This window comes from Lagenorhynchus albirostris, chromosome 15 (genome assembly GCF_949774975.1).
Source record: "Lagenorhynchus albirostris chromosome 15, mLagAlb1.1, whole genome shotgun sequence".
Taxonomy (NCBI): Eukaryota; Metazoa; Chordata; class Mammalia; order Artiodactyla; family Delphinidae; genus Lagenorhynchus; species Lagenorhynchus albirostris.
The window spans coordinates 33,038,898-33,065,042 of record NC_083109.1 but is presented as its reverse complement, the minus strand read 5'-3'; the positions used below and the strand labels follow the sequence as shown (position 1 = coordinate 33,065,042).

Genomic DNA, 26,145 nt, shown 5'->3' with positions numbered 1-26,145 from the left:
ATGAGACTCACAGAAACAGATTATTGGAGTTAATAGAATATAAAATAAATGTGTTTTTGTTAACGAAATAAAATAGGGATTCAGAAGTTTGACTAAAGAACAAGAGACTACAAAAAATAAACAGGTAAATTAGAAAAAGAGAAAAAAAGCTTAGAAAAATGTCAAATTATAATAATAGGTATTTATACCTCAGTAGATAGGTAAAACAGAAGATTAGACACTGCTGGACAGAAAATTAGAAAATGGAAATCAGATTTGAAGATTTACTCATAATTTACCACAGAAACAGAGATGGAGAAAACAAAACAAAACAAAACTGAGATGTGTAAGTCAAAGTGAGATGTTCTAACGTGCATCTAATGGGAATTTCAGAAAAAGATAATAGAGAGACTGTAGGAAAGGCAATGACAATAAGTTAATGAGTGAGAATTTCTTAGAACTGATAAAAGCATGAATTCTCAAATTTAGTAATCACAGTGTTTTGCAAGCAGGATAAATAAAAAGAATTCTGTGGCTAGGTACCAGATAAAACTGTAGATTATCAAAGGCAAAAATAAAAATCCTAAAACCAGCCATAAAGAAAAGACAGATTACCTATAAATGAATGATAATTAAGTTGACTGTTGATGTCTCAATAGCAGCAATGCAAGCAAGAAGGCAGTGAAATAATATCTTCAAAGTTCTAAGAGAAAATAACTGCCAACCCAGGGCCACTCAGGAAAAAATGAGGAAATTAAGACATTTAACTGGCCATTTAACAAAATCATAAATGTCATAGCCAGACTTCCCTCACATCCAAAGCTCATCCTCTAAGAGTGCTTAAAATGTACAATATTCATACCACCTCAGTCAATTTATGGAGGTTTTATCTTAAGGCAGAGGAACGAGCTACATAGAATTTTCATGTTTTCTATTCCTTTTGGTGATTCACTAATATAGTTCAGCTATACTTGAAATGGTATTCCAATGCTAGACTTTGATCCCAAATCACAGGTGATCACCTTAAAAGTGTAGCTTATTCTACATTTTGTTTCCCAAAAGTTTCATTCTGTAATGAATTAATTATGCAAAATCATTCAACTTCAAAGTTGTTCTAGTTGGTTTTATTAAAAATGTAGATGCTTTTAATGTTTTGCAGATGTCATTTTCTCTCTGTAATCAACTGTTTCCATATGTTTTTCAAAAATTACTAACTTGATCTTCCTAAGTCAGCTCATGCTGCTACTCTAGTGCCCTCAGTATTGCAATATTAATTGTGCAGCCATTGGCCTACAGACCAAGCACTCTTTGGGAAAAAAAGGAAAATAATTATTTTTACTCTCTCATGATATTCACTCTCTTTGAAGAGATCACATGAAAGAAGAAATATAGCTTAATTTTAAGAAAGCAAACTTTCTTTTAGCCAATGAACTATGCCAATCATAAGAAGATAAACAGAACAGAGGTTATGACTCACAAACTTATTAGCGGTAACATTTACTGCCTTATTGATTTTTTGTTACCTAAGATCCTTCTTAAATTCATTTCATTTCACATATAAATGAAACCGTTTTCGTGCATAAACCTAGAAAGGGGTACAAATTTGTAGGGGACTATGAAGAAGGAAAAAGAGGAAAATGACCTAGTTATACTGGTCATTCCAGATAACTAAAATTTTTTGACCTCTGAGTGGCAAAACCTCAAATGCATTTGAAACTTCAGCTCTTTTAAAAGGAGCCCCCCAAACCCCATGCACACAATAAATCTTTCATGCATATTTCTTTTTTTTTTTTTTCGGTACGCGGGCCTCTCACTGTTGTGGCCTCTCCCGTTGCGGAAAACAGGCTCTGGACGCGCAGGCTCAGCGGCCATGGCTCACGGGCCTAGCCGCTCCGCGGCATGTGGGATCTTCCCGGACCGGGGCACGAACTCGTGTATCCACAGGCGGACTCTCAACCACTGCGCCACCAGGGAAGCCCCATGCGTATTTCTGTTTTCCTATACCCTGACCTAGGTCATAGATAATTGGGTATACATATGTAAAAATCCACCAAGCTGTAACACATAAGACTTGTGCACTTTATAAGAATTGTATCTCAATGTTAAAAATATCTACACACGGGCTTCCCTGGTGGCGCAGTGGTTGAAAGTCCGCCTGCTGATGCAGGAGACACGGGTTCCTGCCCCAGTCCGGGAAGATCTCACATGCCGCGTTGCGGCTGGGCCCGTGAGCCATGGCCGCTGAGCCTGCGCGTCCGGAGCCTGTGCTCCGCAACGGGGAGGCCACAGCAGTGAGAGGCCCGCGTACCGCAAAAAAAAAAAAAAAAAAAAAAAAACCAAACACACACACACACACACACACACTCCCTGTCTTCAATAAGTCTTGAATGTGGCATAGACGTTAAGTTTTTTTTTTTTTAAAGATTCCCAGATGATTCTAATGTTCATCTAATGTTCAGTTAGGATCAGCTGCCCTAAGATAGCTGGAATATGTCTTGATTAGAATAGCCATTCGCAAATATTTGTTTCAATAAATGTATGAATGATGAACCAACAAACTAATAAATATCTATGTTATTCACGGTTGTAGGTATACCATTGATTGAGGCCAGAAAAAACCCTAAGAATGTCCAAAAAAAAAAAAAAAGGCATGCCACATATTTTAAGCACTTTAAATGCCTTATCTTTCCTCACAACAACTCCGTGAGCAAAGTTTACTGCTCCTGATCTTTAGTTGCAGCCAACATAAATCACTTTGGCTACCTTAAGCAGAAAGAGAGGTATTAAGAAGTATAACATAATTCACATCACTGTTAGGAGAACTGCAGAGACAGACTCTAAGCTAAACTTTTAGGAATTACTCCTCAAATCAATAAGTAGAACTGAACAGCCAAAGGGGCTGCTGGAACCTAAAGAACCAGGAAGCTGCTGCTACAGATGCTGCTCCAAGCTTCTCAATCAGGAAGCTGCCTGTCAAGTCAGGAAGCTATTACTACAGTTGCCAATTTCAGAACCATGCTGCCTCTGCCATTATCCACACCAGCTAGAAATGAAGGTCCCAGCCCCATCTCTCTTCCCACATAATCTAAGCCTGAATTCAGAGGTTTATGGGAATGCATTTGATTAGCAGATCTAACTCACATCCAGAACACTAGCTGCAACAAGTTCTAGAAATGAAAACTGCCACTCTCTGTAAGACAAGAAATGATGCTAGGAGGAGGTAGGAATGGGCATTAAGTGGGCTAATTAATAGACTCACAGATAATGAAACTGAGGCACAGAGATTAAGAAACTTGGTCAAAGACACATAGCTAGTAAGTGGCAGGGCCAGGATTCAAACTCAGGAAGTGGCCCCAAAGACTAATAAGGCATTGGAGAAAATGATAATTATTCAGTGCACAGGCAGGCTCATGGGTGTGAGGTTTCCAGTCCTGACATACAAACTTTTTTGCTTATAAAGAAGAGCAACTTCTAATTTACTATACCTATTAATCCTGACATCACCTCTAGAATTTTAAGTCTGGTAGTTTCTCATCTTCAAAATTCAAAAATATATCATTAATTTATTTGCATTTTAATTTTGGTCTAGAAAGTGTTCTTAAGTGTTTCAGGGTGGGGAGGGGGCAGGGGAGAAAGCTGAAAAAGGTTATGGCACCAACTAGTGATGGAAAACATCCATACTCAGGCTTCAATGACCACCTCCAACTCCAGCTCCTCATATTACTTCCATGGTACAAATTAAAAGAACATTTAAAAGTATCTTGAAATTATTTAGGACTTTCTAATGGAACATCTTACTGATTCTAGTTTCATCAAAAATTTTGAGAAACTATATTGCATGCAGTAGAATGATGGTTGTTTAGCTTCTGCTTGGAAAGCTGACCATTATACAGCTCTTATGGACTGGAAACCTTGAGACTAAAACCTGCGGTGTATTCTCTGTTATCTGGAACTGTATTTCCACACATCCTTAACACAGTTCCATCTGTCAGTCTGCCTATCTCTCTCTCTCTATCCATCTATTCACCCACCCATCCATCTCTCTATGAGAATGACCCAGATAGCAGAATAAAAACATTAAACTGTATCCAAAATAAATATATCAATAAGTACGGACTAAGGCTGAGAGGAGTGAGAAGGGTCACTTCCAAGTCATAGGATGGAAATGTTGAAAGTTCCCCACAGAGGAGAATGTGTCAGCTACTTTTTAAAGACTATAATTTGGAACAGAGACCCTTCTGGGGTGGGGGAAAGAGGAAATGCTTCATCTGACATGACAAGTTATAAATCACAAAACTGTCAGTTTGGGAAGGGTAAATATTTGCTGAAGATTAAGTACATGGCAAAGGTACGTCATTAAATCTAAAGTGATTAAAAAGCTCAGTTTGTTACACATACTCCATCTTTAATGAGCACACAGCCTCAATAACCATGAGCTGTAGTCTAATCTATCTCCACGGTGCAGAAGGAAATGATAAATGTTTTCAGCATGACTTCCAACAAAGTGAGTGTGAATTAGTTACTCCATGTGCAAGTGCAAATGGATCTGGTTAAACAAATGAGCCTACCCACCAAAGACATCAGCCAGATACTGGACTGAATTCATATATTAATCAAACGTACATCAGACTGAATCAGTGACGTGCACAGAAGTAGGACTGCTCAACACTTATATTTTATTGATAATTCCTAACTAAATTTTATGTTTATAAAAGTAATATGTGCTCAGAGCTTTTAAAAGTCAGATGAGGATAAAAGTCTGACAATGAGCAATAATACTTTGGACCATCCCTGGTGGCGCAGTGGTTAAGAATCCGCCTGCCAATGCAGGGGACACAGGTTTGATCCCTGTTTCGGGAAGATCCCACATGCCACAGAGCAGCTAAGCCTGTGTGCCACAACTACTGAGCCTGCGCTCTAAGCCCACAAGCCAAAACTACTGAGCCCATGTGCTGCAACTACTGAAGCCCGTGTGCCTAGAGCCGTTGCTCCGCAACAAGAGAAGCCACTGTGATGAGAAGCCCGCACACTGCAACAAAGAGTAGCCCCGCTCACCGCAACTAGAGAAAGCCCGCACGCAGCAACAAAGACCCAACGCAGCTAAAAATAAATAAATAAATAAACTAAAAAAAAAACCCCACAATACTTCCTTGCCTCCTCCATCCTCCTCCCCATTTCTCAGAGTCTACATTCCAACTTGCTGTTCCTCCTGGTTTTTAAAATCTTTTTATGTCTAATGACCATGATCCTGTATGATAACTTATCAGTCTTAGACACTATATGTTGATATCATTAGGCCTCATCACATATACTTACACATGCCCCTGTGCATAGAGACTTACCTTCCCCTGTTCTCTAAATACAATTATGTCACATTTTTAAATTAAATCAACATTCAGTTTTTAACTTATTATAACTATATAAAGTTGATCACTGCTTTATTGTACGATATTATTGTTTCTGTGCTTAATAGTTTTCTCTTTTGCATTTGCTTGCTTTTCTTTGTAACTATCCCTAACTCTACCCACACCCCCCAAGAGCCTCTCAGTGTAACGTCCACATGTCCACCTGGCAGAACAGGCTTTCAGTTCCCCAGCCTGCTGAGCACTTGCCTCTGCAGCTCTCCACCCTCCAGCTCCAGGCCTGCTCCACGGCTGTTGACCCGGGTCTCCCCTTTGTTGCTCTCCTAAATTTTTTATATTATTTCTATGATGACTTCCTCTGCCCCACTTTTTGTTTTGTTTTTTGTAGATTTCTTCTGCTCCATCATTGTCTCTGTTTCTTTTGAGTTCTTTTTTTTTTTTTTTTTTTATTTATTTTTTTACGGTACGCGGGCCTCTCACCGCTGCGGCCTCTCCCATTGCGGAGCACAGGCTCCGGACGCGCAGGCTCAGCGGCCATGGCTCAGGGGCCCAGCCTCTCCGCGGCATGTGGGATCCTCCCGGACTGGGGCACGAACCCACGTCCCCTGCATCGGCAGGCAGACTCTCAACCACTGCGCCACCAGGGAAGCCCCTCTTTTGAGTTCTTTATTTCATATTAGTCTTGGTTTCTACATTTTACAATGGAGGATTTCCACAAATACCTGGTGATCTTTGGCTATGAGTTCATAATTTAAGGGTGGGGTATTAAAACACTAATTGGAAGCTCTTGCCATGGGTAGGGCTTATAGACTGGTGGCTGGTGTACTTCATATAGGGTGACTGATTTTCATTCAGGCTTTCCAGAGATGGATCCTCTCATCTCCACAATGGCCAGGGAGTGATGCATGAGGATCCTGTTTTAGACAGAAAGGTCCAGACAGTCCTCTTTGAGGAGATGGCATTTAACTGGGAAGCCCTAAATGCAACGAGGGAAGAAGCAGTGTGAATATCTGGGGCAGACGGGTTTCAGCAGAGGAAATGGCAAATGCAGAGTCCCTGAGATAGAAACAGGTTTAGCAAGGATGAGGACCAGCCAGGAGGCCCTGTGGCTAGAGCAGAGGAAGCAACGGGGAGACAGAAGGAACGACGTGCATTTATAATTTATGGAAACAATTTTCACAGAGACCTTGTCAGAGACATTAAAAAGCCTAATATCAAAATATTTAGTGACAGTTTATAAAAACAAATCTGAATCATGTTTATGGTACTTGACATCAGACAAAAAAGATCACGGTAACTTGCCTTTGTTTGGTTAATCAGGCAAGCTTACAGTTATGTGAAATTGTTTATCCTTGTTCAACCTTGTGAAGATTGTGAAAAATGAAAAATCTATACCTCATAAACACTTACACTAGAGACTCTGAATAAGATATAAATCTGTCCACACATCTTAGCTAAATCAAAGGAAGCAGTTCATGTTGAGAAAAATCGAAAGCTTAAAAAAAAAAACCAACCAGTTGCCAAGGCAACAAGAAAAAAAATTAGACAGAAAATAAATTTTCCATCTCAAACACTATCACATTTGAAAGCTGAGTATCTTCTGGCCCTGCTTTCGAAGTTTTATTTAACCTTTATTCAGTCATTTCCGGAGATGGTGGAAGAATTGAGAATCCACAGAACCCAGACCTCTGCCAAAGCTGGGGGGTGGGCAACACACTAGTAAAAAGCACTGTAAGGGGAGGGGAATAAACCCTCTGGTTCACAGGCTAAGGCATAAGAACTACCTTCTTTACTTGAAATTATTCTGCGACTTTTCCTGTATGACACAATTTTGCAGAGAACTTCCACTTATGAGCTAGACACCAAATGGTTATTGAGAGAGTGGAAGGTCAAATAATGTGCTGGAGGATTTCCAGATCCTTCCCCTTGAACCTGTACAATTTCAAAGGGTGACTCAGAGCTGACATTAAACACCATCTGTGCTCCTCAACCAGCCACCCCGCTAAAAGCCCTGCCGCCCGCAGGCTGCCAAACACGGTCCAGACTCTCCCCTTGACAGCTTTCTCCACCTGGAGGCTCCAGTGCTTCTTGGGGTCCCTGTGGCCCCTCCTCTATGAAGCCCCCGCAGGTCCCCAGGCAGAGCTGACTGGCTCACCCCATGCCCCGCAGGGTCCAGTGTACGGCACCCAGTGTCTCTTCCACATCCTGCTGAAGGCCGGTGCACAGCTATTTTCTTAGATCTGATTGTGGCTTCCTCGAGACAGGGACCCTGTCCTAGCTACAGTGAGACACTGGGCCCAACACGAGCTTGGGGAAAGTAGTTTTAGCGAATGAGACAGAATTAATTAATATACTGCTCTAGATTTTAATGCTAAAGAACAATCTCAAAACACCATCAACAAGTAGCGGGAAGAATCTGGAAAGCTGGTGGAGGGTAGAGGGAACTGTGTCTGGCCCCAGCTCAGGCCCTGGCCCTGGCCAGCCGTGTGACTGCTGAACCTCTCTCATTTTCCAAACTGAGTCTGCAGAACGCCTCCTGTGTCCTGAGAGATGGTAGCAGGTGTTCCATGAAAAAGGGACTCAGTTTTCCAATAAGTTCCAGATGGTGGGGTCAAAAGCATAAGTCAGGTCTTTTTACCGTAGGCCTTTGTGCAATAGTGTCTCACCTGGAGGAGGATGGAAGGAAGCGGAGCAGGCCCCTGAAAACACTGATTCTCATTTTCATTACTGTTGCTCTTCTCATCCATCTACACTCTGTAGATTTTTTTTTTCCCATAATGACGATAGATTATTTTTCATTAAAAAAAAGCTATTTTACTAAAATAATGAGTCAAATTAGAATGTAATCTAGTTGGATGAGCTTGTATTTATTTTTCCTGTATTATAGAAATGATCCTTTTTCTAAAGTTACACTCTATTAGTTTCGCTATCAAAATAATTTTTTTTAACTTTGCAAAGTTATATTTGAAGAAAAGCACTCACAGGATAGGAGAAACTCTCACCCTGGGTACGGGAAGCCTCCACCATAAACCTTCCTCCTGGCAGGCAGCTCTGTTCCGGCCTTCAGAAGGCTTGGGCTTAGAGGGTAGCTCCCGATCTGCTTTCCCCAAAACTGGCACTGCGTTCCTGACAATGAGGGCATAAATACCACATCTATGAACACACGCTTAAGCAGATATCTGCATTCCAAGGGTCACAAAGATGAAGGGAACCAAATGTAAACACACGTGAAGTTTTGTCTCCTCAACGCCAAGGACAGCAGGCACTTCTTAGATGAATGGGTTCCAGGCAAGAGAATTATAGGACCACTCAGGTAACTGAACATAGGCCAAGGTTTAGACAAAATGGAAATGATAAAGATGCAAATCCAAACTTTAGCCTCTTTCTCTTTTCTATAACTATTTGTACAGCTAGCTTTTATATAACTATTCTGTGTGTGTATGTGTATTTCTCTCTCTCTCTGTCGCTGTCTCTCTCTCATATCTCTCTCTCTCATACACACACACACACACACACACACACACACACACACACACACAGCACAGGATCTGCATTAGATGGACTCTGTTCAGGACAATCATTTATAATAACATGGTGAAGCAGAGGCCTAGAGATAATGCAGATGTCACGAGGTCCCCAACCAGAGCTGAGCTGAACAAACAATGTTCCCATTAAGGTATTTTAAAGATCAAGAGAAACAGTTTTTCAGGGTTACAGGGGTGATTTTTCTTCTTACCAATGAAAAATCTCATTTAAATGAGTATCATTTAAATCCTTTAAGAGTCTAAAGAGAAACTAGGGACAAAACTCAGAGGAATCTGGAGCAAAAAACTGAAGAAAGGAAGAGGAGAAGCAGAGGAGCCTATTTTAGGACTATTTTAAGAGGAAAAAGCAAAAGTACAACACTGTAAGGTGTGTGCACCCAAGGGCACGACAGATGGGGAGCTCCGGGTGTGACAGGAGGACAGACCCATCAGCCACATAGCACTGCTGCAGGAAGGCAATGACCACCTTGTTCCAGAAATGTAAAGAACAGCACAGCCTTGGACAGCTGCCCAGAAACCTCCTCCTGGAGAAGCAGATCTTCTGTAAGATTCTTGAGCAAAGACCTAGGATTAATGGGATGTTACGGTCTAAAAGATGTTAAAGTCTAAGAGAGCTAAAAGATCTCATCCTGCTTTCAGGATGAGACTGAGAACAATACTATTAGTAAACAGAATGGCTCTATGCTGGAAGAATTCTAAGTCTTTTCAGTGATTTGGAGTATAATATACCCACCAGCCATGCTAATCTCAAAAATGTAAGCAGTGGATAAGAGAAGCTTCAGTTAAATATCATGAAATACTATTATACGACCTAGAGCTCCATCTAAGCTCCCCCTTCACACAGGGAGAGTAAAGGAAACCAAGGCAGGAACACATGCAGTTTCCACTCTACCCAAGAATCCTCCAAAAATGTGGAGAAGTCTCTCCTAGGCTCACTTCCATTACTCTTACGAAATGAAAAAAAGAAAACAATAGGGGGAGAGGAGGACAAGCAGCATGAAAGTAATGCATTGTTAAGAAAAGAAAAAGAAAATATAACAAAATTGTAAGAGTTTCTCTCTGAGTGGAAGGATTATGGGTGTTTATCTTTTTCTTCTTGTGCTTTTTTATATTTTCCAATCTTCTACAGTAAACATGTAAACAAGAAAATGTTTAAAGAGAGAGAGAAATCAAAGGGACTAGAGAAATCAAATTGAGACAACTCAAAGGAAGCGACACAACTATTGCCACTTAAAAGCAAATGCTGGGCTTCCCTGGTGGTGCAGTGGTTGAGAGTCCGCCTGCCGATGCAGGGGACACGGGTTTGTGCCCCGGTCCGGGAATGTCCCACATGCCACGGAGCGGCTGGGCCCGTGAGCCATGGCCACTGAGCCTGCGCGTCCGGAGCCTGTGCTCTGCAACGGGAGAGGCCACAACAGTGAGAGGCCCGCGTACCGCAAAAAAAAAAAAAAAGCAAATGCTTGCTCTGTCTCAGGCAGTGTCTCTGTTCATCTTCCTGTTTCTTCAAGGACAACAGTCATTTGTCAAATATTTATTAAATGTGCACCAAACGCCTGACCCTGGATGGAGAAATGAAAGGTGGGGGTGTTGTCCTCAACAAACTTGCAGTCAAGAAAGACTCAAAAGAAATAAAACACCAAGAGCACTATAAAATGCTAAACCATGTTCTTTTGATGACAGTTATACTCAGAGCTTATAGAGAACAGAGTCAGAGATGCCATAAAGAGTTCAATAAACTGGGACCCCAGACCTGGCTCCTAAAGGAAATGCGGATTTGGATAAACTCCCATGGTTCTCCACAAAATGATCAAGGCTAGGTTGAAGTGTCTCTGCTTTCTCTTGGTAGTTAATTAATATGGTCCTGTTTAAAGACAATGCAGGGCTTGTGTGCCTGGACCTTTTGTCAAAGTGTCACTGTAAACTTCTACCATTTCTAATGAGCTGGCATGAAAATTATAGCAATGTTATATTTTCAAATTGATATATTTTTAACTTTTTATAAATTATACGTATATGAAAGTGCCTAAATCATAGCTCTATTAATCTTCACAAACTGAACATACCCGGTATAACCAGCACCCAGATCAAGAAACAGAACAGCACCAGAACCCCAGAAGCCCTTCTTGTGCCCCCTCCCAGTTACTACCCTTCCAAGTGTTACTCTCATTCTGACTTCTAACACCTAGGTTGCTTTGTCTTTTTTATAGTGTATATAAATGGAATTACACAGTAGATACATTTGATATCTGCCTTCTTTCACTCAACCTTCTGTTTGTGAGACTCATCCATGTTGTTGTAGAGAGTAGCAGTTAGTTCATCTTCAATGATGTATGTGTACCATTGTATGAATACATGACCATTTAGTTATCCATTCTACTGAAGATGGGCACGTGGGTGGTTTCCACTTAGGGATATTATAGTTGGTGCTGCTATGACTATTTCAGTGCATGCCTTTCCATGAACATATGGGTGCATTAACTGATGGGATACAGGGTACACAAATGTTCAGTTTTTAGAAATTCTGCAAGTAGGTGTCATAGCTTACCTGAGAATTAAGGGCCCATCTCTGCTTTTTCCTGTTCCTGGCTCTAATGATGGAGTCCTATATCAGGCCTGGTCCAAATCTGATCTATCACCAAAGATGGGGAGCCCCCAAACCATTCTATTTTCATCTACCTTAAAAATATTGTCTTCATAGACATTGCCTATGCTTATTTTTTTCCCAAAGAAAAGGCTGTTAACTAAGAAGGGCAGAAGAAATTACATTGTTATTAAAGGCAAATTATAAAGGACAAGTTGTCTAGTAAAACACAACTTATAATTACAATTATCTTCAAAATAAATCAAATTATCTGTATAAACCCAATGACTCACTGGTAAATTAATGAAAAATATGACAGTGTTGAGCTTTTAATTGCTTCTATTGCAAAACCCCCAAACCCAAACTTCGGTTATCAGGCAGAAAAGAGGCAATTAGTTTGTAACAGATGTGTCAGTAAACACCTGTTACAATATGGCTCCAGAGTTAATAGTTTCCAAATTTATGAAGTCCATCTGTCCAATTTTTTCAGGTTTTCACTTTAGACAATCCTACTTAGATAGTCCCTCCAAACTAATTGCTTTTTGTTTTGTTTTGCTTTTGATCAGGGTCTTTTTTTAAAAATATTTCCAGTATATAAGCTTCATATGAGCCCTGTTATCTCAAACTCCAAGTTTAATTTCTTTTCCAGGACATTTTTTTCATAATATTAAACCTCAGAAAAACAGCAGATGACAAGATTATTGAGCAATGGTAGGGCTGAAACAAATTAAGGCTTTCAGGCTGTGTTGTTGCTGCTGTTTGCAAAAAGTAATCTTTTTCAGGTTATCAAACATCATTTGTGACCTTTAAAAAGAACTCCCTGAAGTCATTCATTCATAATAAAATCTGGTTAGACTATTACAATAGTGAATAATGTAAAATGATGCCTATTTTCAATTATAAGACCTAATAATGCTTATTACACATCTTCAATATTATTGAATAGGTTTGAAATGATCCAAATAACAATCAAATATATTTTGCTTGGCACCATCAGATGAAGAAACTACAAATAAACACAATAAGGAAAGAGAAATGAGAAATAGAATAATTTCAGGGGAAAAAATTCCCCCAATAGTATATCCCCTATGGAGATGGAAGGAAAAAAGAATTTGCCCTTGGTACAAGATCTACTCCCATTCAAGTAGAAAGGGTGGTTATTCTACTGATGGGAGAGTGGGGTCATAAAGAAATGACCCCTTAAAGCAGTAAGGAATAACTTGAAAGGCATGAAAAGGAACTTCATGGGCCCTTCCATGGCACCTAGAATCCCTACTCTGCTGGCTTCCTGAGGTTATGACATGACACAGACCAATATGTTTATTCATTCAACAAATATTTATGAAGGATCAATTATGTACCATACACTGTTCTACAGTCTGGAGATTCTGTGATGAAAAACACAGCTATGGTCCCTGCCCTCATGGAGCTAAAGATCTAGAAGAGGAGGTAAGACAAGAAATAGATAACTCCACAGATAAATTCTAGTAAGTGACATATAGGGTGCCCCAGACAGCAACTAAATACTGGATATTTTAGGGAGAGGCAGTTGGGGGTGACTTAGTTACATACGACATGTGATACCAAGTGTCAACCAAATGTTAAATATGCTGAATCCATTATTCATAACTAACACCATCTGTAGCCAGGTAAGTGATATCAATATTTACAGCATCTTTCCATTAGTCATTTCAATATAACTATTTTGGGGGGGCACTTATTTTTATTTCAACCACAAATAAATGCAGAGTTGAGTATGGTGAGGTCTCTCTTCAAAGAGTGGATGATCAAGTCTACAGAGGAAGCAGCCCCACAAATAACCCTCCAGACCACAACATGAAAGGCACTGTAATGAAGTTGTGAGGGAATCTAACTGAAGGCAGGGGAAGACTGCAGAGAACAAGGGTATCCAGGCTGGACCCTGTGAAAATGTAGCACTTCTCCAGGCCTAGAAGGAGGGAAGGGCACTCTTGGGAAAGGGAATGGGCATGAAAAACCTTAAAGTGGTACACAGGTCATGGCATGTTTGATGGGCAGCCTGCAGACTGTCTGAGCGGCAGGGGAGGGGACCAGAGTGGTGGATTCCAGGGCAGAGACAGGAGGGCTTATGGGTGGAGAGATGGGTGTGGGCCAGACTACAAGGGGCCATGACTGAAGGCCGAGTGGGGGCTGCAAAGCAGGGGTACCACAGGGCACTATGCAGACATTTTCCACCCACCCTCTTACCTAGATCCACTCTTTACCTGGCTCCACCTTGCTCTGCCCTGGGAGGCTGACCACATGGACTGCACAGATGGGCACCCCTGCCCTCTCTCTTGGGGTTGAGAACCAAAGAGAGGCCTTGCAGGAGATGCAAGGAGGGAGAAAGGTAAGGTGGGACTACTCCCCTGGCTCCCTTCCTGGGTGGTTGCCATGGGATGACTGCATCCCTCCTCCAAGCTCACGACTCCCGTCAGGCAGCCCACTCACCACAGCTCCTGGAAGCACACTCTCTCAGGCCCTGGCCATGCTTCCCCTTGTGGTTTTCTCACTCCTGCTCACAGCTTTGTACATAATCTCTTTATTAAGCTTCCCTCAAATTACCTGGTTGGACTGTGTTCTCTGTTCCCCACCAAGACCTGAACTGATGCAGTCATGCAGCAAGGAAATCAGGAGGTGGCTGAGGAAGGCATTAGAGGCAAATGCAGAGAGGGAGATGCCTGTGGGAGAAGGAGGGGACTGGGGGATGGAAGGTCATGATGACAGAGAAGAGTAGGTCATTGGGGAGGTGGAATGCCAGACTAGCCACAGACTACAGCACTTATGTGAAAACTGCCGTGTGCCAGGCACTATGCCACAGGCTCTAACAAAACTCACTTAACTCTTACAGCTTCCTAATGAGGCATCCCATTGAACAGATGAGGAAACTGAGGCACAGAGAGGATGAGTGACTTGATTAAGGTCCCAAGCTAGTAAGTGGTGAAGCTCAGATTTAAACCCAGGGAAGTCTAGTACCAGAGTCATGTCCTGAAACCTCTGTGCTAGCCTGACCGCTCTGGCCGGGCAGAGAAGGGCCCTTCAGAATTCAAGATCTTGGAGGAGGCAAGGCAATGGTGACAACAACTCTGGGGAAAGCCATCTGTGTAGATTGCTGAAGTAAGGCTACTTGAAGAAAACCTTGCTACAACCTTGTACAACCTGTACAAACTCTGCCTTAGTGACAATGTAGAATCTTGTGCAGAAATCTAAAAAAAAAAAAAAAAAACTATGTCCAAATAAATTACAGTCAGTTGGGAATTCCCTGGTTAGGATCCTGGGCTTTCACTGCTGAGGTCCCAGGTTCAACCCCTGGTTGGGGAACTGAGATCCTGTAAGCTGCGAGGTGTGGCCAATAACAGAAACAAAAAAACCCACAGATTTACCATAAAACCATAATTATGTTCCTAAGAAACCTCACACTATCAAAACACATATCACATAAATAGTTATTTCAATATGGGAAAAAAAGGAGGATGGTGGTGAGAGCTGGCAAGACTAGATAATTTTTCCTGTAGTAGCTTCGACAATAAAGTTTAATTATATTTTGTTACCATCTAAAAAGAATAAATGACTTGATCACAGACCAACAGAGAACCACAAGCAGAACCTGAACAGCACAGAAAAATAACCTGCATCCAAGTTCACAACCAACAAAGACAAAGAAAAGGGGCCTCGGGCCACTCACATAGTGTGGCCGTGTGCCCTGTGCTCCACGGGCAGCCGCTTCCTTTCTCCAGCCCAGGGGAGCCTGTGAGGGCACTCACATCACAACCCCTACTGGTCCAGAAAATGCAAAACATGCTTCCAACACACTCAGATGCATAATAACCAGTTCGCAGAATGAACTTACACCGTAAGGAAAATATTGGTCAATAATGTTTGTGTGGGGTCTCCTGCAGCAGGTAAAGTCATGAAATCAACAGGGCTCTGTGACATGTAATTACAGCAGGGCATGTCCCGTGACTTCTTTTAAACGGCATCTCACCATCTCAACTCACTACCTTAACTCAAATAACTTCCATAGCAACAACTTTCCTTTCCTTAAGGAGAAAGAGAGGAAGGGAAAATGCTCCCTAGCCAGACTCGTATATTTTTCATTTGCCCGGTGCACTGCGAGGTTGTAATGAGGAATGCAACAACGAGCTCTTAGAAATGTCGCGGGGGGATGGGGTGGGTTGCAGCCGCACGGTGGGTGTCTGACGATAGCTGACCTTAGCTGCTGACTGTGCTGAAGGGTCTCTGCCTTATTCTGTTCTTCCTGAACATCCTCAGGTGGGGTCCCAGGCACAGGAAAGACGGGGGCTGCAGAGAATGGTCCGTTTCTGCGGTTGTTCCCTCGACATCAGGGCAGGTTGCCATGACTGTGTGTACACTTAAATTCTTTTTGCAAGAGGGGGCAGCTGGCAGATGACATTTGTTAATCAGTACTGTTCCATACACTCATATTAAAAGGAGCCAAGAAAACCTACGCTACTGTGAATATTTATCCTTTCAGGTTCAAACTGCTAATTTGTTTTATAGGAGGACACCCTCTATTTGCCGTATAACAGGAGACAGTCAATAAAGGACGTTGAAAAGGATATGGTTTAGCTGAGTGTATTGCCAATTTTTAAAACCTCCTATTTTCTTGATATCTCAACACCCCTGAGCAGAGGCTGTGAGCACCCGCCAGGCGACCAGATGCGCAGTGTGATGAGGCTGGTCCCTTCTTGCCCTTCCCCGACTGTGACTGAGTGACATTCAAACACACCAGTAAAAATCCCTTCACACCTTTTGCTTGTGTGGGGATCGTGCCTGAACCTGGGTGCTCACTCTCTCTCAGCTCCTGACCTTCTTGCTGAGTCTGTTCCTCCAGTGCTCTTCCCACGAGGCCCCCTGCCTAGCCTGCATGCCTCCCTCCTCTAGGACCTGTGAATATAATAAACCTTCTCACTTCGTATGCTTCTCCAAGTGCGGCTGTGCTGACAGCATCCTTAAGGACCCCCCACAAGGGGCACTAGCTCCCCATTTTCAACACACTAAGCAATCTGGTGGTTCTGAAAAGGAAGCTAACGCCTCTGATGACTGTGGCAGTTAGGAAGACACAGACTTCAATCCACATTGCAGAAAACTGGAGATATCATCATTAAATTCTTCCATGGGAACATATTTCCCTTAAAAATGCCAGTTTGGGAAAGAGAAATTTTTTTAGCCTGGATATGGTCAATTTATATACAAATGTATATCATTTTAACTAGTTCTATTTCTTATGTTTCTGATCTATTTTAAAACATTGAATCCAGATTTCTTTTAATATGATTTATCCAATGACTGGTAATATTTCTCTCCCTGTTACCATTTGCTTTCAGCTCACTCAATTCCCTAAGCCCCCTCCTTTTTCCAAGAAGGAGAGGTTCACTTCACTCAAACCATGATCATGGGTAAAATTCATAGTCAAAATTCTAGTCCACTTTAAACTACGTTTGATAGCTACCATAAAGAGTAGCACTTCTAGTCCTCTTGACTAAAGGGTAAAAGTAGACAGTAGATAGCTGTAGGCTTTAGATCCTTTTGCAAGATGGTAACTTGAGCTGAATCTTGTAGATTCTACATTGTTACTGCTTCATTTGGGAAATAACACTTTAGATGAAGGCAAAAAGTAGATACACAGGTTAATATTTCATCCCAGATCTCTACTGCAGTGTTTAAACGATAGTTCTTCAATTATGGTGGAAGAGGAATATTAATTAATTCATTCATTGTTTAACACAAATTTCTTGAGCAGCTGTTATGTGTCAGGCATTATTCTAAATGTTGAGGATAGAGCAGTGAATAAGGGAAACAAACAGCTTGCTCTCATGGAGCTTATGTTCCCACTGGTAAAACAGACAATAAACAAGCAAATAGAGAATTTAACTAGAGACAGTGATAAATCCCATGATGAAGATAAAGTAGAGGAAGGCGATAGAGAATGATGCGGATGGGGAAGACAGGTTGGATGGGGTAGGCCAACAAGGCTTCTGGGGAGTCACATTTGAGTAGAGATCTGAAGGAAGAGAGGGAACAAACAATGTTCCAGTGGAAGAACATTCCAGGCTAAAGGACCTGCAAGTGCAAAACCCCAGAGGTGGGAATAAGCTTGTGTGTGGCTGGTGAGAAGTGGGTGAGGACGAGGGGGCATAGCCAGGCAGGGAGGGGCCAGATCACGTGGAGCCCAGAGACCAATGGAAGAGATTTGGATTGTGTCCTAAGTACACTGGAGGGGTTTAAGCAGGAGAGTGAAGTGGCAGAACTGAAAGTTTACAAAGAGGTTGCTCTGGCTGCTGCTGGAGAGTGGATCAAAGAGGGCAAGAATGTGACTGCAGACCAGTTAGGAGGCTACTACAGAGTTAGTGCAAAATGGCAGCTTGGGCTTGGGTGGAGTGATGAAGGTGGTGAGACACTGCCATACCTGGAACACAACTTGGAGATAGAGCCTGTGGGACTTATTTGCGCTGGACACAGAGGATAGGTTTGGGGCCTGAAGAACTGCGTGAAGAGAAGAAAATTAGGAGAGAGGCTGAGTTGTTTGTTTGTTTGAGGGGGATCAAGAGTTCTATTTGAACTTAAGTTTGAGGTGCTTATCAGATGGCCATCTAGAGCAACTGAGTAGGTAGCTGAATGTACATGTCTGGTGCTCAGGGAGAGATGACATCAAAGAAGTTAAAAGAGATCACCGAGGGACTGACGCAGAGGGTGAAGGGAAGAGGCCTGAGGTCTGAGCCCGAGATGCTCCAGGGGTTGGAAATCAGTTAGAAGAGCCAGAACCCAACAAAAGAAGCTGAGAAAGAGCAGCCAATGAGGAGGAAGGAGAAGCAAGAGGAAGGGGTGTCCCAGAAGCCAAGTGAAGAACAGGTGTCCAGGAAGGGGGTGACCAGCTGCATCAACTGTGCTGTTTGGTTAAACACGATGAGAACTGAGAACTGACCATGGGAGCTGGGAGACAAAAGGCACCACAAGTACACAATAATAGCAGGGGTGCAGTGTGTGGAGGTAGGGGAGGGAAGACGAAAGCCCGACTGAGTGGGTTGGAGAGAAATTAGGAAGAATGAAAAGAGTGTGTCAGACAAGCTAGACTCCTCTTTCACAGCCCTTTGCTATAGAAAGGAACAGAGAAATGGGGCAGTAGCCGAAGAGCAATATGGGGTAAAGGGAGGATTTCTTTTTCTCAAGATGAGAGGTTTTATGCTGGAAAGAATGACCCAGTCAGGAGGGGAAAATCAATAATGCAGGAGAGAGGAGATAATTGGAGGTGTGATGTCCGTGACCAGGAGAGAGGAGTGGGAATTGCGTACAAGTGGAGAGAATGGCCTTAAACAGGAGCACAAACTTAGTCACTGTAACAGACATGGGCCTCTGGGGACAGAGGCAGATGGTAGGAGATGAGAGAGTTCTTTTTCTGCTGTTTGAATTTTCTCGGTAAAATGAGAAGCAAGAAGCAAGGTTTATTGCTCATAGGGTGATCCTTAATAGAGGCCGAAATGACCCTGCTTCCTCTAGACCCGGGCAACAAGCAGCCGATGGTCCGATGGGGACACCAAAGCCCACTGGGCAGCCCAGCTCCCCACGTGAGAACTGCCAACTGCCAAACCCAATTCTTTTTCTTTGTTTCTTTTTCTTTCTCTCTGTCTCGCTCTTTTTTTTTTTTTTTTTTTTTTTGTGATTGATTCCCATTGCGGAGTTTACTCATGTTGTAAACTGAGCTACAATTTAGTTTTAGCAAAATAATACAGTGTATAACATTTAAATTAATGCTGTGATGTAGTGAATGTGTTAATTATTTTGATCTTGGTAATCATTTCAGTGTATAAGTATATCAAACCATCACACTGTAAACTTTAAATATATACAATTATATTATTGTCACTTATTCCTCAATAAAGCTGTAAAAAAAAATGATGAGCCCATTTCTAAGAAGAGGAAACAGTTGTGAGAACCTGACTTAGCAGCCAGGAGAAGGCAAAAGAAGGCAAATCTCTGAGGAATCAAAACCAGGCAGGGAAAAACTACTAATCCTTCAGCAACACTTAAAAAATTAAAAATATTTGATCCATTTGCTTTCAATTTCCCTAGTGAACCTTGCCTACTTAGTGAGAAAAATACTAATGTTCCAATAGGGAAAATAGGCTAAGGACATTTACAAAGAATTCATAGGTAAAAAACGTGAATGGCCAATCCATACGAAAAAATTACTGCATTTCATCCATAGAGGCAGAAAGTAGAATGGTGGTTGCCAGGGGTGGGAGTGAGGGAAATAGAGAGTTAGTGTTTAAAAGGTACAGAGTTTCAGATTGGGAAGAAGAAAAAGCTCTGGATTTGGACGGTACATAAAAAAAATTCTGGATTTAGGTGGTATAAAAAGTCCTGGATGGGCTTCCCTAGTGGCGCAGTGGTTGAGAGTCCGCCTGCCGATGCAGGGGGCACAGGTTCGTGCCCCAGTCCGGGAAGATCCCTCATGCCGCGGAGCGGCTAGGCCCGTGAGTCATGGCCACTGAGCCTATGCGTCCGGAGCCTGTGCTCCGCAACGGGAGAGGCCACAACAGTGAGAGGCTCGCGTACAGCAAAAAAAAAAAAAAAAAAGTCCTGGATGGTACAATGTACTTATTGCCAGTAAACTATACATTTTAAAAAATGGTTAATATGGTAAATTTTATGTTATATGTTATATACCACAAATTTAAAAAATTTTGCATTTAATTGGTAAAGAAATGCAAATTAAAACAATGAGATGGGGACTCCCTTGGTGGCGCAGTGGTTAAGAATCCACCTGCTAATGCAGGGGACACGGGTTTGAGCCCTGGTTCAGGAAGATTCCACATGCCACGGAGCAACTAAGCCCATGTGCCACAACTACTGAGCCTGCACTCTAGAGCCCACGAGCCACAACTACGGAGCCCGTGTGCCTCAACTACTGAAGCCCTCGTGCCTAGAGCTCCATGCTCCGCAACAAGAGAAGCTACCAAATGAGAAGCCCGCGCACCGTAATGAAGAGTAGCCCCCGCTCGTCGCAACTAGAGAAAGCCTGTGCAGCAACGAAGACCCAACACAGCCAAAAAAAAAAACAACAACAAAAAAAAACAACGAGATGATAGTTTGCACCCATACTCTACCCTCAGTGAGGTCACCGGCTGGGTAAGACCCCTGTGGAAGAGATGGATGTTACCCAGGATGCAGGTAGACCAGCCCCCTCCCAGCTTGCTGGGTGGAGGATAAGCAGTGTCACTTTCCCAGCGGGCTATGGGACTCAAATGCTTTGACACTGTAATTTGGCTGTCAAGAGTCTATTCTAAAGAAAGCATCAGTAGCCAGGCTCAGAATATCTAAGTGCATATGTATGCATCCACTGTATGCTGGAAGGCCAGGAGGGCACCACCAATGGATGACAACTTGGAGGAGTGTCTGGAAGACACAAAGCACAATGGGCAAGATAGACCATAAAACTCAAAGGTGCTGGACACCCACACCCCAACCAGCTGAAAGAAAATGGAATGCAAAAAGTGAGTTTTCTAGCAGAATCTGAAATGATCCTGCAGTAAGAAGCAGGAGGAGCTGGAAGGAGAAAGTGTGGGGAAAGGAAGAGGAGGAGGTCTGTCTGGATATTATTTAAAGGGATAAGTAGAGTTGAGCCAGGTCTCCCCCGTCACACACCATAAACATGTTCCTTCTCAGAGCTGCCAGCTCTGGTGTGTGTCAGCAGGATGCAACACGAAAAGCATGGGGCACTGATGTGCACAGTGACATTATTTGTAAGAGTAAAAATATTAATAATAGCTGGCAAAAATGGTTAATAAATTATGGCATATCTATATAATGCAATATTTTTCAGCAATTAAAAATGATATTTTTGAATTTAGATGATATCAGAAAAGGCTCACAGTATAATGTCTAAAGAAAACAGACAATTGGCAAAAACTGAATCAGGTCTGTGGAATAATCCACAGTGGAGCTCTGTATAAATGTTGATTTTTCTGATTTTGATAATTGTACTGTAGTTGTATAAGAGAATGTCCCGTTTTAGGAAGTACACACTGTACTAAAGTATTTATGAGTGAAGGAGCATTATGTCTACACTTACTCTCAAATGATTAAGAGAAAAAATAATATAATTCTCAAATGAATAAGAGAATGATGAAGCAAATGTGGTAGAATATTCTCAATGGGAGAATATGAGCGCAGGGTATAATTTTTTAGAAAAGCAAATAACCCAATTTAAAATAAAGAGCCAGTGATATGGACAGATAATTCACAGAATAAATTAAAATATCTAAGAAAATTATATAGGATGATGCTCAAACCTTACTAGTAATCAGAGAAATGCCAATTAGAACAATGAGTTCTTGTTTTTCACCCATATCAGTAAGGATGTGGGAAAACAGTCACTCTCAGACATTTTTGGTACAGGCTTTTGGAGTGTTAGCAGTACTTATGTAACAAATTTGGAAATGTGCATGCCCTTTGATGCAGTAATTCCACCTTTTATGCACCTATTCTACAGAATGAAAAAAAGCAGCATGCAAAATTATACATAGAGAATGACCCTTATTTGGTTAAAAAAAAAAAAGAGCTATAAGTAAATCACAAAAATGGTGACAATGATTAAGGATTATCACCAGGTTTTAAAAGGAGATGGTTTTCTTCTCAGCATTGCTTTTAAAAATGTATGAAATACTCAAACAAGCAGGAAACATACAAAACTGAAAACAGCAAACCTCCATGTACCCAGCAACCATAGTTAAGTGATGTTAACAGTTATGAGAAAATAAGTCATCAGATATATTTGAAGACCATCCCAACTTCTTTCCATCCTTTTCATCCTAGAGTTTCTTCTTTCTAAGCTTTCTTCTTTAAGTTTGTTTGTATTTTACAATGTTAACCTATTACCGTTATAACAAATACGAACCTTTAGAAAAGCAGCGTTGAATGGAAACAAGCAAATCATTTGCACACTGCTCAGAATGCCTGGGAGACCTCGGTAATTCCCTCTATTTGTTATTGGAGAAACTGGGGTACTGTCAGGTACCTCCACTTGCATGCCATAAGATTGGCTAGTTACAGGTCTCTAAGTGGAAACAAAATGCCATTTAGAAACCAGTAGATTTCACATCTGAATGCCCAGGTAACTCTTCAGTGGATCAGTACCTGGTGAAACAGCAGTTGCAACATGACTGAGCCGGAAGGAAGGCCTGTGCTGATTACCTTTCTTTCTAGTACAACCACTTTGTTACTGTTGAAGAATTTAAGTTCTAGAGCAAGCATGTGACTTGCTCAAGACCAGACCAGGAACTCATATAGGGGAGAATAAAGGAAGGGCTCTACCAGCAGCCTGGTACTGGATCTCTCTTTCCCTTTTTGGAAAATGAGGGCTAAAAGGCACCATAGCTTTGAGAAGGTGTTCCCAGGATGTTCCACTGAAAATAGGTTCCCTCCAGATTTCCCACACCTTGAGCCTGGTCAGTGCCCCCTTCAGTGGACACAAGAGAAGGGGCTTTTCCCTTGTACTAGGTCCCTGGTCTTGTTCAGGTTGAGATTGTTCATCCAAATCCAAAAGTCTGCTTGGTGATCAATCTGTGCCTCTCAAGTATCAGCTCTTTGGCCCTACTGTATGATAAGAAACTATATAATTGGCCTCATTGTTGGGATTTAAGGACACACACGTGAACACACACATTCACAGCCCCACAGCTCTGGATTTTCACTTTATATGTCTCAAGAAGATGAACAACAGAAGCAGTAAACATCAATTCACCTGACCCAACATGATAGACTTTTAAATGAAATGACCACCTGACCAATAGCCCACATGGTTGCCAAGACTCCAAGATGACCCCTAATGATCCCCATCTCCTGGTATTCACACTCTTGAGTAGCCTCCTACCATGCTGTAGTGGGGTAGGCCTGTGTGACGCATAGAACATGGTAGAAGTGATGGTCTGTTGCTTCCAATATTAGATTATAAAAGGCACTGTGGCTTCTGTTTTGAGCACCCTCCACCTCTCTCTCTCTCTCTTAACTCACTTGGGGAGAAGTCACCTGCTTTGTCTTGAGGACACTCAGCAGCCCTGTGGAGGGGCCTGGAGAACTGAAAACTCCAGCCAGGAGTGACACGAGTGAATCTTGTTGGAACCAGATCCTCCAGCTCCAGTCAAGGCTTTGGCTTGACTGAAACCTCATGAGAGACTTAGAGTCAGAAGCCCCCAGCTAAGCCACTCCCAGATTTTTGACCCCCAGAAGCTGTGAGGTAATGAATGTTTGTTGTTTTAAGCTGCTGAATTTTGGGGTAATTTTTTATCACTCCCAATAGATAACTGAGATCACTGTCCCTCAATACCCAGTATGCTACAACAAAGTTTTTACCAAATTATATTTTAGAGGTTAAGAAATGTTGGTCACAGACTTCCACAAGATTTTTTTTTGAATTTTATTTTATTTATTTTTTATACAGCAGGTTCTTATTAGTTGTCTATTTTATATACATTTATTTATTTATTTTTATTTGTTTATTTTTGTCTGCACTGGGTCTCCGTTGCTGTGCGCGGGCTTTCTCTAATTGTGGCGAGCAGGGGCTACTCTTCGTTGCAGTGTGCGGGCTTCTCATTGCGGTGGCTTCTCTTGCTGTGGAGCACGGGCTCTAGGCACGCGGGCTTCAGTAGCTGTGGCGCACGGGCTTAGTTGCTCAGTGGAATGTAGGATCTTCCCAGACCAGGGCTCGAACCGTGTGCCCTGAATTGGCAGGCAGATTCTTAACCACTGAGCCACCCAGAAGTCCCCATAATTTCTTATTTTCTCAGTTGATTAAACTCTGATAGTAAAAGATGTTTCAAAGGACTACAGATTGTTGCCATAACCCAATACCTGAGCAAACTGTGCCTTTCAAAGTAGGACTGGGAAACTCTCTCATAAAGGTTTTCAGGATGCTGCCTCCCAGCAGGCTCCCCCTCAGCAGGATGCTGAAATCCTCCATGTGCCTCTCAGATGGCTCTGGATCTGGGACAATACATCAGGCTCTTAGGTATGGCCTGGATGGCTTTGTCATCCCTGGTCCCTTTCTCCAGGACACGGTAAATCAAAGGCCCAGGCTAAGGCTTACCCATCAAACCCGGAGATGAAAAGAAGACAAGACGAAAGGAGACATAAATAAAACCTTTCCCCTGTGAGACAGCATGACAGCAGCCTAAGCGATCATTTAATATCAGCCTGCAGTAACATTTTCCTCTCTTTATTTTATGAACTTTACTTGAATTTCCACAGCCATTCTTTTTTAAACCTACCCGTGACAAACAACTCTGAGTTTGCTGATAAATATATCACTGTGGGAAAATGTCTTCTAATCTGGACATTTCAGAAATGGGTTGCTTGGGTTTTCTATCACAAAAGGGTAAATTTAAATTCTAAGACAGCAGAGACTGTATCTAGTTCACACTTTCTCCCCAGGAGCTAGCACAGTGCATTTATTCACCAACTATGAATTTACTTTCCATCTTTGAAGGCCTATCAGTCAAAGGGTATCTGCTGAGTGCCTATGGGTACAGCATGGTGGAAGGAGCTGTAAGGGCCATGAAACTTAACATGGCATAGACTTGAGGCACCGAAAAATACTATCAGGTCCCCATGTGTGTCCACTGGAATCCAGTAGTTCTTTAGGCATAAACACAAACGTGTGACTTTCTTAGCAAATTACCTGCTGTTTAAATAGTTTATAGAGTTGCTATGGTGCCTGAAATCAATAAACATTCATTGAGTACTTATTATATGTAATGAAGGCAAAGCAGTTACAAAGGTGAGCATTACAGTTAACAAGCAAAGTTTGAGATTGAAAATAATGGATAAAGGTAAGAGTATAGATGATTTTTTTCCTTCTAATGTTCTGTATTTTCAAAGTGTCCTAAAATTAGCATGTATTGGTTTTAAAAATCAGAAGAAAATGAATGGTATTCCTGAAGGGGTGGAATCAGGTGAAAGGGGGAAAAATATTAGGCAAGTCAGCAAAAATGAGTCAGGGAAAGGCGACCTCTGCTGGTGAACCATTACGATGAAGAGCACGAGCTTTGGAGTCTGCAGGTCTGGGTTCAAATCACAGCATTGCTGCAATATTAGCGGTGTCTGTGGGGAGGTAATTTTGCCTTTCTAAGCCTCAGTTTCCTGATCTATAAAATAGGGATAATAGTGTCTTCTTTAGGTAGAAAATGAAGATTAAATGAGATAATACACTGAAGGATCTCAACTTAGTAAATGGTGGCTATTATTTCTATATTATTATGGGTGACAGTGAGTGATATCTGATACAGCTCTTGGTGTTACTATAGCAACCCCAGATTTCTCTCCTGATACACAGCTGTAGAGCTCTCTCCTACCCCATTCTTCTACCACTTTTCTTTTTTACTGTTTTCTCTTCTCTTTTCTCTGCTGCTTTTGTCTCTGCCAGTTGGAACCAGTAACACTCACTGGGGTGCTTAGGTCTGCAGGCGGGCTGTAGTTTAGTGAGGCAGGGCCAGATAATGTGGTCCACAGTTCCTGCCATCCTGCCAACTCAGTGTGTGATCTCAAACCTCTTAGTCACTCTTGGCAACTCTGTCATCTAACTTATAAAATGGAGACAAGATCTCTGCCTTTACTTACTACAGAAGAATAGTAGAAAAAAAAA

General features: G+C 42.0%; 1 protein-coding gene across 7 annotated transcripts in view; it reads right to left on the bottom strand.

The window, feature by feature from the left end:
* SHLD1 (shieldin complex subunit 1) overlaps positions 1-26,145 on the bottom strand; it is a 110,587-nt gene that overhangs the window by 39,853 nt on the left and 44,589 nt on the right. Inside the window, exon 4 of one of the 7 annotated variants that reach the window (XM_060123871.1) lies at positions 23,956-24,224. The exons of the other annotated variants lie outside the window; for them this stretch is intronic. Within the exon in view, the coding sequence (XP_059979854.1) occupies positions 24,178-24,224 (47 nt within the window). The 3' untranslated portion in view covers positions 23,956-24,177. Of the gene's footprint in view, positions 1-23,955; positions 24,225-26,145 lie in introns of those variants that run through there. 7 annotated transcript variants of the gene reach the window in all.